This window comes from Diplotaxodon limnothrissa, linkage group LG9, assembly GCF_057381915.1.
Source record: "Diplotaxodon limnothrissa isolate DT_005_m linkage group LG9, D_limnothrissa_male_GT1.1, whole genome shotgun sequence".
NCBI classification, from domain to species: domain Eukaryota; kingdom Metazoa; phylum Chordata; class Actinopteri; order Cichliformes; family Cichlidae; genus Diplotaxodon; species Diplotaxodon limnothrissa.
Window position 1 is genome coordinate 15,929,444 of NC_140604.1, and position 12,203 is coordinate 15,941,646.

The 12,203-nt window shown below is 38.9% G+C and overlaps 1 protein-coding gene across 1 annotated transcript in view; it reads right to left on the reverse strand.

The window, feature by feature from the left end:
* LOC146625369 (cadherin-10-like) overlaps nucleotides 1-10,477 on the reverse strand; it is a 51,433-nt gene extending 40,956 nt beyond the window's left edge. The window contains exon 1 of the mRNA XM_085362787.1: nucleotides 10,171-10,477. Within this exon, the coding sequence (XP_085218913.1) occupies nucleotides 10,171-10,404 (234 nt within the window). The 5' untranslated portion in view covers nucleotides 10,405-10,477. The remainder of the gene's footprint in view (nucleotides 1-10,170) is intronic.
* Nucleotides 10,478-12,203: the final 1,726 nt, after the last annotated feature.

Sequence of the window (12,203 nt, forward strand, 5' to 3'; positions counted from 1 at the left end):
GCAGTACGGAGTTGCACTGAAAATCTCTTTGACATTGATTTGGTCCCTAGCAGGTTGATATAGTTACCTGCAGTTTGTATAATTTTCAAACGTGTTGGTTGCAATAGTATAAGACTTTTATTCTGAAATTGAAGGTTTTCTCCATTAAGTCCATGTTTTATACTGTCTATGTGCCTGGTACAATCTATCACTTTTAGCTAGGTAGCTAGCATTGCCTTGTGTGACATTGTCCTCATCCTACTAGAGTTACTATAGTTTTATATTTTTAATTGATTTATGGAAGATTTGCCTGGGTTTCAATTTAGCCTCAGTTTTGCTTTAATTTGATTTAAATGCTTTCATGCCTGTGAAAACTGATCTGATTGTAGGTTTCATTAGCTTCATTAAAATGTACAACTATAAAATTATCTGACGCAGTATCATTTACACATCACACTGTCACTAAACACACAGATGCCAGGAGGACTTTTCATATAGTCTCCTGATTGTGATGACAAAACTGGCAGAACAACTTAAACTAAACTAAAACTAAAAACTTTGCTGTATATTTTTCATTTATTTTACTTAATTACTTGATTAATTATTCCAAATGTTATGTTTTGGGTTTTTTCTCTTACTGGCTAAAACATTGTTGGTGGACTAGATAGCAACCTTTTCCAAATTTAAACTTTTAGCCATTATGAGTACACTATCAGGATAGCTGGTTAGCTTAGCACAGCAAGAAGTTGCTTTTAAAAATTTCAAATATTTTATAACAAGACAAAACTGCAAACGTGAACCAACATTTTTTTTCTCACTCTTAACAAACTGAAGCCTTTCACTGAACCAAATAACCAGATTGTGGCAGCACTTCTGCTATAATTTTATTCATATTTAACAAATAAAAAAAGTACACATTAGTTTTTGAGTCTCACACTGAACTAGCAGCATGTTTGTACTCTCTGCTCATACTGCCTTCATATTAAATCATTTTTTGCTTTTTAAAGAACTTATTTTAACATTGCACTCAACAACAAACAAATCCTCCCTAACAAGAAAAGTAACTTCAATGGCCAAACTGCTTTATATGTCTTCACATCAATATATGGTCCGCATATAAGGGTGACGTGGGCCACAAGTGATCCCCCGGCCGCAAGTTTGAGACCCTTGGTCAAGTTACTGAGGTGTAGATTTTGCAACCTTTAGAAATATTACTTTAACGTTGCGCTAACCAGCTAATTAAGCATGTTATTCGTCATACAGATTTGAATTGAAAGTAAGTAAATGATCAGAAATGTAAAACTAACAGTTATGATTCTTTTGGTAAATGGTAAATGGACTAGTTCTTATATAGCGCTTTTCCACTCTTCTGAGCACTCAAAGCGCTTTACACAACTTGTGCATTCACCCATTCACACCCATTCGCACAAGCACAACTGACATTCACACACATTCATACTCCGATGAATGCATTGGTCAGTTTTGTACTCTCACTTATTTAACAGGATTATACATTTACTTAAATGTTAAACATTATGCAGTTACAGAACTTTGCAAATGAGATTAAAATCTCATTAACTGGCTAGGATTTGGTTGAAATCCTTCTTTAACACATTTAACTGTGTCAAAACAGTTTGTAATAATGTTTCTAAAATTAGTGTCTGTGTCTGGAGGGATAAAAGAATATGGAAGGAATGTGGAGAGTAGTCACACTCTCATCAAGAAAAAAAATGAAACTTGATTTCAGAGAATACTTGAAATGAGTCGATTTGCATGGGAAACAGGCTGAAATGTTCTCACTTTTCAACAAAATTGGAGTTCAAGGACTCAATCACAGAGAAAAATGACTCGTGAGGAAGAATTCCTTGTGAATTGTCTGTGAAACAAACTATAAAGCCTTTGCTTCAAGCCTTATATCATCAATAATGGCCTATATATATCAAAAACCCTTCATTCAATTATCCCACTTTGTTAAGTGACACGATAATATTTCTAAAAGCTTGTAATTTTCCCCCAACAATGAAAAACAAACATATTTCTGTTCCTAAATGCTTCATCTTGCAGTTTGAAGTGGGCTGAGAGGTGAAGTGGCACTCATCAGACATCTGTGCGTGATAACTTATAAGCGAGCTGTCTTTGTTTGTGAAATTAATCAGCTTCAAGAGCAGCAAATGTTAGCGCTGACTCGATCTGGTCGCCATTTGTGCTTCACTCGAGTTAGGCCAGAAAGATGGCACTGGAAACAGGCTGCTTAGGGCAATTAGCCAGTTAGCCTTTAAGGCCTTGTGTCCTGGCCTGTCGAGAACTGGCTGCCTTCTATGTAGCCAGATGGTAGCCTCAGACTGTGTACAAAAATAGCCTATCAAATGTCTGTTGATGTGTAAACTTGAGATATGCAGTGAGAGCGGCTGCGACATGAAGGTGAAATGTCACTTAACTTACAATCCTCACTTGTGGACATCTGACATCTCTTGTTTTGTGCATAATTTTCAGCATGTTTTATTCTAATTACAGGCAGTTGTCAACAGTTTAACTTTTTTGTATCACTTCAGCTACTAAACAGTCATAAATACACGTTTAGTGCTTTTTTTTAAATGATAATTTTTGCTCTTGGTATCACAGTAGGTTCAAATTTAGATACGTTTGCACTGCATGACATTACTAAGAAGTGTTGCTTTTGTCTTTAATTAAGTGTTGCTTGAGCAGAAAGAATAATGCAACCTCTTTGCAAAAAAATAAAAATAATTTAAGTTATGTTTAAATAGGAAAAAAAACGAAATTAAATGAATGAATGTTGATACCATCTACATTTGGATTGGCTGCCTATAAACCCTGCTTTCACCATCCAATTCTCTCTGCCTCCAGGTACGAAATCTACAATGCAAACCAACACAAAGCAGTAGTATTGGTAACTTTCCTCAGGTGGGTGGAATGGTGGAAAAATTTAAGTAGGAAACCCTAACCAGCTAAAGAAAGAGTTCTGTTGTTAGGCGAGGCAAAGAAAGCAAAGAAAGAGACTGAAAAGAGAGACTGCATTGCTCCTATATTAGCTTCTATTCATTGGTTCTCAGCTATACTCACAATTCAGATCCTTAAAAAGTTCCAAATGATCAGTGCCCATGTCTGAAAGACCTCACTGCTCCATATTATCCCAAATGCAGGACTTCGCTCTTAGACTGCAGGCTATTAAAGATTATTCTTCAAACGTTCCTTTTCATGAAGCTTACAGTCAGGGCTGGATCAGGTGACCATGAACCAAACTTTAGTCATAGGACCAGGCTGCTGGGGGACTTCCTGTGATGCACTCCCATGCCTTTGTTTACCTTTTATCACCACTAGTTTGCGTTTTCTTCTGTTTGTCCCTGAGTCCGGTTCCTCTGTGGGTCACTTCCTATTAACAGGGAGTTCTTCCTCCCCACTCTCACCAAGTTCCTGCCTACAGAGGCTCATCTGATTAATGGGGGTTTTCTCTTTAATGCTTTAAGGTTACCTTGATACAACTGTTGTGACTGTTGCCAAACAAATAAAACTGAACTAAACTGGAAACCTCAGGTTGGGATTAGCAATGGTAGCAGCTCGAGCTGGTTCAAAAGCGGTCAAATTTTTTTTACTGTTGTTCCTCTACAATAATTAAAAGGGTTGTTATAGTCAAGTGTTGAATTCTAAAAAGATACACTACTTGACCTATTCTATCTGGAACTGTAAAATTAATAAACTCTTGTTGCAGTTGTTACAGCCATGCAAAAACAACACAATTCTTCTACAAAAAATATTTAAATGCCCTTTAATCCGTTGTTTGTGGCGTTCTCAGTAAATGCAATCCAAAACATGCTTTATCTTTTTAATCTGTGAGGAAAAAGCCTGAAGCAACTGTTTAATTAAGAAGCGTAATATAATAAATGTTAAATGGTCATTTTGTCAAGACTGTTGACTTGAATAGATGAACATTTACATTTTAACTGCTTCAAGAACTATTTTGACTGCAGATGTGTCAAAGGTTTCAATATGTTGGCGGCTCTACTGTTAAAGTCTAACTATTCTTTGCTCTACTTCAGTAAACAACATTGTTTAAAAGCTTAAATATCTCTGTGTGTTTGTACTGAATCAAGAATAAATTGATGCAATATTCCATATTTTATATTTCTTTTTTTTTTTTTTTTTTTTGGCCTGTCCCGTTTGGCTCTTTTGCCATCATTTTATATTTCTAAACTGTAAGATTTTTGGTTTGTCTTGAGGAAGAAGGGATCCGTTTTAGCATCAACGTACTTGGCAACGTTGAATTTCTTTTTTACAGTATAAAAAATTTAATGACATTAAAATGAGACTCTAAAGGCTTTGATTCCTCATTGAGACCATCACTTGGCTCAGTTAAATTTTTTAATAAGTTGACATTTTTGTTTCCTTTGTGTCGAACTTTCTTGAGCAGGTGGGGCTGCTTTCACTCAGCCGAATAATGCCGGGCCAACGAAATACTTGTGATGTTGATGAGAGAAGATTAATTAATCTGACAAAACCAGTGGGTGTTTTAAACACTGGTAGGCAGGTGATAGCATGGAGATAATTGCAGGTGCCCTAGACATGTTGGCGTATCTCTCTCAGATATCACTTCGCCGCTGCAACGTTGTCAGACAGATGTTTACCGGGTGTCATCACCGCAAGACCTCATCGCGCCCGTTTCCTCCGAAGCTCACGCCCCCCCTCGTGCCCACACTTCCCAGAACACAACAGGGAACTTATCGCCCAATCAATAAACACTGCCAATGCATGCTCCAGGTCGCCACTGGAGACCTGCAGGGGCTGCCATGTCTAGAGAAACAGCCAGGCCTGCGCCATATTGCAAACTCCTTGCCTCTGTGCCAAGGTGAGCAGCTGGTAATAGGGGGGGAGTATGAACGGAGACCAAAAACCACCACCACCACCCCCAGCCCCCCCACACACAAAAACAAAACACACAAATCCCTGCACCTTTCCACTGCCATAAGACTCGCAAGTCCTTTCCCCAGGATGCCTCAACCGCTGAGTCATACAGGGCTGTGGAGCGTATTATGTCTGTATTCATCAGCCTTTTTTGTCTTTTCTGTGAGTTCTAGCCTATTACTGGAGGCTAGTATTTGCAGGTGCGTGCATGTGTGTGTGTTTGCATGTACGCTGGGGTGTTTGTTCACTACGCTGAAGACTCTACCCACCAGGCCCAGAACCACTGGGGCCTATCAGGGGCTGTAAATACTTTATGAGATATGATAGTGCAGCACAAACACTCCTCAACCACAGGCCATTAACCATTTTCAGTGGATATGTGCCCTTTGGTAAAGTAAGAAATAATGAAATAAACAAACATTCTCTTTCCCCCAGTGACAGCCCAGGCCCTCTGAGGCCTGTATGCAGCTCGCCTGCTAATGAGAGGCAGTGCAAGGCTTCCCTTTCTGCAGGAAAAAGAAAATCATTGGCCAATACAGCGAGATTAGCAGCCAACCAGCTCCCCCAACAAGCCACTGCCAGAGTCTTTTCCATCACATCTTGATCGCTTCTCTTAATTTCTTCCTGTTCCAGCTGCTTTTGTTACGCTTGCTCTGGAAAAATTGCAATTTCATTTGTTAGTACTTCACAGCTCGATAAAGCTGTTGTAAAGAGCAAAAATAAATAAATTTAAAAAACTAAGCCGAGGGAGATTGAGTTTACCAAATAACTGCAGACGCGATGTTGTAATTCAAGAGCAGTTTCATCATTCTATCTTTTACTGTGTGTCAAGCGCAGCTCCCTTGTTTATAATAACCTGTCATTGTGTTATTTCCAGTTGTTTTTTTTCCATCACAAACAAAAGCGGTTTTGTTCCACGCTGTGCTCGCCGGCTGCCACAATGTCATTCGCAGTGACAAAAGCCTTCTCTTTTGTGTTTCTTGTAGTTTTTCACCCATTCGGAGCCTTTACATGGCAAAAAATACGGCCTCCACCTGAGGATACAGATGCAGATGCTTGCACTCTATGTTGAGCCATGTGTTCAACTCAAAAGCTATTCATTCCCTTTAGGGCTTCATTCATCACTTGTACTTTATCTGGCAATTACCAAACAGTAATTGCAATCAGATAAGATCTACATACTGCAATCCTATGTGACAACTGGCTAGTGAGCTGACAATGAGGAAAAGCACCCAGCTGCACGTACTTAGGAGGGGAAACAACAAGTGCTCACAGTCATGATTAAGTGCGCTGCTCGAAGGTTGATGCTTTAATGGTGTCTTCGGGATATGGGCTCTTAGGTCGCGGCCTCCTACTCTCTAAGTATATACCTCACTCAGATAATCCATTCTTCTTATGCTATTAGTCCCTTTACAAGCTAAAAGGACAAGTGGGACATCAATCACCACTCTCCAAAGACAAAGTGGTTTGATCAAGCTCTGTTTACTTTTGATCTTCATTCATTCTGGGGTTTTCTTTTCAACTTTTTTTTTGTTCTTTCTTGTATTTGCTCGCCCGCAAATGTTGTAATCCTTTTAGGCAAGAACTGAAAGTCAACCCTCACTCGGGGAGGACGTATGTTGCAGAATCTCATTTGGTTGGATGACTCCATCCTCCGTGGACGCATGATAGGAATGCAAAGCACTAGCCCCATTCAGCCCCTCGCACAAAACAGCCTTTCTTCCGACTCAGACATCCTGACCTTGCCACAACGCTTCACAATCTCCTCAATTACAGTAGGTTGGAAGAGGAGACTGATATCTTGACTTCCGCTTCGCTGCATGTAAAGCAAGCATTATTTGGCCCATCTTCTTGTGCACCCCCTCCCAATGTTATCTGGGTCGACACTGTGTTTTCATTTTGTTGAATAAATAATACCTTCAGCGGAAGTCATATTTCACTGTAGGGCAAGACAGCCGCTTTAGGATGGTTTGATGTGAGTGGAATGGACATTGTGCAAGCAGCCACAGAGCTGACAGTAAGCACAAAATATATTGGACAGCCGACAGCAAACAAAGCCCGGGGATGGATGGATGGAAGTCCGATATGTGAGCATTACCCGATTGGAGTATCACGTCACGTCGACTAATAGATGACGGGTTGATTCTCGTATTCGCGGGGACAGAATGATACATTCGTATACAGGACTTTATTTGTTGTGAAGGATGTCATTAAGCGGCGATCGTTGCCACTGAGTGTAGTTTGCAGAGGACAATTACATAGTGTATGTATTATGGTACCGAGACTAGGCACCACAGGTAGTTAGGTTCTGCCTATCAGTGCTATTATAGGAAATGAATATCAAAATTGCTGTATCACAAATTCAAAATTTTCTGTGTGTGTGACTGTAGCATGTAAACGAAGCAATATTTGGTGAAATGTGCATTAACTTGGACTGATAAATAACAGATCGCTGTCTTCATAAATATGTATTGACAAGACAGCACATAATGAGGCATTTTTAGATGAACATAAATAGCACTGCCTCAGTACTGAAAGTTCATGTTGTGTTTCGTAGATGGCGTCTTCATGCAAACTGAAAAACAAAAAGGTAAACAACTAAAAAGCATTAAGAAAAAAGACACTAAACAGAGAATCTAGGGACTGCAAGTTCTAATTTGCAAGAAGCAGTTCATTACTATCGCTTCTTTTGCACTGGTGGGTGATACGTTTGATTTTCCCATCTGGCCAGTTTCAGACGTGGGGAAAGCCACAGTCCCATTATTTTACTTACAGCAAACACCATTATGGAAAGGCTTGTTGAAACAATGTATAAAAAATGAATATAAAATAACCTTTTAGGGATTATGTTTTTCAAGTCTTTTCAGCTTTTCTTAAGAAACATAGATTTCAGGGGATTAATATATTTTCTATATTTTGGAAAAAGGCAAAAGAACGTCTTCCAAAAAAAATTATAAAATATTTTTCATGTGCGTAATTTAAAGTGAGTCGTCATAAGTCTCAGGTTATTGCACGTAAAGTGACAAGTGTGCCCTTGACCTTGATGCAAGTGTGACCTTGCATAATATGAATAAAGATCCAGTAGGTGAGCATTCTGTGCAATTTGGATCAAATTACAGAATAACGATTTTTGCAAATTGTGGACAGAGAAAGAAGCGACGTCTTCTCACAGCATGAAACCCATGAACTAAAACCAAAAATGGCCTATTCTGATATCTTAGCGTCAGGTTTAGGGTCAGTTTTGGAGTTTGGAACGATAACTTACACCTCACTATGTTAAAATGTCTTGAATACAAATGTACAATTAAAAATAGAAAACTATTTAAAATTTTGTTTGTTTGGGTCCTAGGCCAACAGTGTTGGAGTGTTTCTTGGGAAAAAAAATTTGAGCAAAAATTGCCACAAAATTTGCAAAAGTAAGTACAGACTAGAACCAAAGTAACAAAGTATCCACTATCACATGTAGGCCTACATAAAACAGCAGTCCTACAGTGCCTGTGTTTGTGCAACTGAATCAAATTAAAAAAATCCTACTTTAAAAACACAAAACAAAAGAAAAAGTTTCAGTTTAATTTTGACAAAATCCAGCTGCAGATCAAGGAGACTGACGGCCTTGGCGTTATTCATTTAAATAATTAGATTCATCTAGTTGTTTGTCAAAGTCACACTTAACCACTGGAGACGGGGAAAAAAAGAGCCAAATGTTGGTCTGGAGCCACAAGTTCAAGACCAGTCACTGTGACAATTTCACTGCTTTACACATTCAGATCACACACAAGCCCATGGTTTCAGTTCAAGATTTGGAGAACATTCATCAATACTCTATTTCTATTCATTTCTATTCAATTCTATTTAACCTTACTGTTCATTTTAAACTGACGCCAACTGAAAAGAGTAAACTTTAACTTCTGCTGTGAAAGTTTGATCTTAAATTTGACTTAAAGTACTATGCAAAAGGTCCTGAAAGGTCTTAAATGTAACTCGTTTACCTGCAGACACCCTGTTTACAAATCTGAATTCTCAAAGACGCCCTGATAGCAGACATATACAACCAATCTCCAGAATCTACTTTGCTGCAAACATCTTCATTACTACAGCAGTCATTGCTGTTGGCACTTTCTGGTGATCACTTATCAATTTTACAGTCCAGACAGTTTTCGTAATGACGTTGGAGATTCTGTATGTGCTGCTATTTTCTTTTCCAAACTATAATGCTGTTATGGCTGCTCTCACCAACTACTTCCTTTCATTCCCCGTGAACAAATTGAAGATGGAAATTGAAAAAAAAAATATGGGTGCAGTTTAAGCCACACCAAACGACACTTGGGCCCAAATTGAGAGCTATATGTGCATGTGTATAAAACTACGAAAACACGACTTGCTCGTTGTTATTATAAAAATAATTATAGTACATAAAATGAAAATTCTGACCATTTTTATACAGGTTTCACTATAAACATCTTATATTTTGCATCAATAGACTTTTCCCATGTTAAATCTTTCAAATGTGAGAGAATCAGGTCCAGCTCTCACTAGCCTGACCTCTGCCATTTATTTTATCCAAGTAAAAGCACCCCGAGAGTAGTGCACTCTGGTATTTTTCTTGTAAATCTTTCCTTCAGATTTTTACTTAAAGCATCCTAACTTCATAAATATTAAGTACCGACGGCACTTCTACGGGGATTTACTTTAATAGATGAACACCAGCACTATCTGAATTTGAATTAGCAACTATCTATAAGTCGAGATAGTAAATCTGAGGAGGCATTCAGTACCTACTTTTGTCACTTAGTGCTTTTTTATGCCTGACATGCTTTCTGTATGCAATGGATACGCTTTAGTGTCCACAAAAGAGTTTTAAGGTTCAATTTCCTGCCTTAATTAGCATATTATATTATGGCCATTTAGTTTTATTTCCATTGATGTGTCTGATTTATGTGCACTCACTGAAAAAGCTCTGAAAACTCATCTGCGGGGCTTATTGAGGTGTCTGTGCATGCACTTAAAACTGGTGCCTAGACAAAGCAGAACAAAAACCTAATCACTTTTTTGTTGTTTTTTATCACATGTTGTTTTGTTTAGCCTGTGTGTAATGCTTGTGTGTGAGTGGATGGTCGGATGTGGGCTCATCTTTAGTCATGACATGAAGCTGCTGTGTTTCATCTGCAGCAGGTTTCGGTGTAACAGAGCAGCTGCAGTTTGCATCTGCCTGTAGTGCAGATGCTCTGCTGCATCTGACAAAGAAAAAGGAAAGAAAGTTGAGCCTTGTACTACCTTTCCGACGTACTGCTTATCGGTCCCGGTGTACTCCTCCAACAAAAAGAACTGGTTCCACATCCAACCTCGCTTAGAGCGTCTCAGTGGCACTCCGTTGGCATCCTGTCCTGTCAGTCCTGACCCCCTCCGCCCCCCTGTAGTCCTTCTCAAGGCCCTGAGCCCTTGACCTGGAGAGCTGAGGTGGACCATGGCCCACAGCACCATTAATATGCAAACTTTCCTTCTATCCATGGCCACGCCACCACAGCCTTCTGTTTTCTTTCCACTCCTCAGTGGTCTGTGTCCAGGGTTTTTTTTTTGTTTGTTTTCAGTCAGAGTATCGGATCAGTTCTCATGCTGTAATCTACTGAAGCAGGAAAGGCTCCTCAGACTCACATTGGGCGGCAACCAGCATCTAGAACATTTACAAAGACAAAGCAGAGTGTCAATATTGGGAGGAGAGGAAGTAATTTGTTACTGCACAAGCTCTCGTTTTGTTTCATAACCTGTCGTTAACACCAGCTTAGTCTTCAGTGCACAATAACAAACATATATCTTTAAACACATCTTAAGAATCTACTGATATGAAGATCTATGAAGTCATTTTATAGCCACAAAACCTCAATCTTAAACATAAGGAAAAGAAGGAATTTATATTAGAAATGCAAAAAAAAAAAATCATTTCATAAAGACATTTCCATCCAAATCCTTGCCTTTACATTTCCCTTCACTTCTCATCGCTGAATCGCTTCAGTGAGCTTTCACTTTCCCTCCAGATGGAACTGATCAGCAGGAAAAAACCTGCGCGCTACAGGTGGTTTACTGCTGCTGGGAGCTTTCGTTTGCTTTCGCAGGTGAACTGAAATTAATTAGTTGTAGATTTTGTAATGAGCCAAACCTTCAGCAAGGTGCAGCTTCTCAAATGTGAAGATTGGCAGTTTCTCTGTGCTTTACCACATTTCCTAAAATAAACATTGGTAGTCTCGACAGTTAATAGCCATGGGTGTGGTTGATATGAACAAACACAAGCTGTACTCCAAATGAAAGACAAAAATAAATAAATGGCTGAAAAAGTTTCACAGAGACAAACCTATAAAACAACCCAAAAGATGAAGATTCATTTTTGTTTTGGAGGCAGTCCAATGCTTGGACTTTTTGATCATTAAAACGGCTGCACAAAGTTTTCCAAGTCAGGTGCATCTCCAGAGCTCCAAGAGAACTGCTATCAAGAGCTCAAACCCACGACAATAAATAACTTCAAGCATGTAGGCAGCAACGGGTTTGCATTTTTCTGAATTCTATCACAATTAATTGCTGTATTATGAAAGTTTGTATGTAATTACCAACTTGACCCCTTTCTCGTCGCAGACCGATTCCATTGTGCTGCCATTTTCTTTCTGTCTTGATGCTTTGAGGTGGCAACTGACCGTGTGCAGCTGCAAACCTACTAAACAACTATTTCAAAGGAAAGATATTTCAAGTTCATTGCACAGAGCTGCAGTAATTTGGGTTGTGCTGCAGTCTCCAACTAGTGTTTTCCCTAGTGTGTCTGCAGCATTATATTCACAGTTAATTTGGTCATGCAGTGCTTGATTTTCATGTTGCATTAGTGAAGCTGTGACAACATGAGTGCAGTGGGTAACTGGTTTGCATCTCCATTTTAGGAGAAAAGAATTTACATAAAAAACGCAATAATAATAATAATGAAAATCATCATCCATTTGTCATTGCTTGCTAAAGGCAGTGACCCATTAAGAGCAAATGTAAACATATCAGTGCAAGGCTTTGTTGAGTTAACATGATCACTTATTCTAATCAAACAGAAGGACTTGCAAATAATATTTGGCCTCTAATACAAGGCTGCTGCAAATATAGCAATGCTGGCCTGTGCAGCTTAGATAAATAAATGCCCCGGGCATTGTTTAGGAAACGTTGTATATCATTATAATTTCAACATTTTTTACATTCTGTGAATAATAGAAGTGAAACAATCTAAATGCATCACCTTGGGATTATTTAAAAACCAACTAGGTGACCCAGAAAAAGCTACA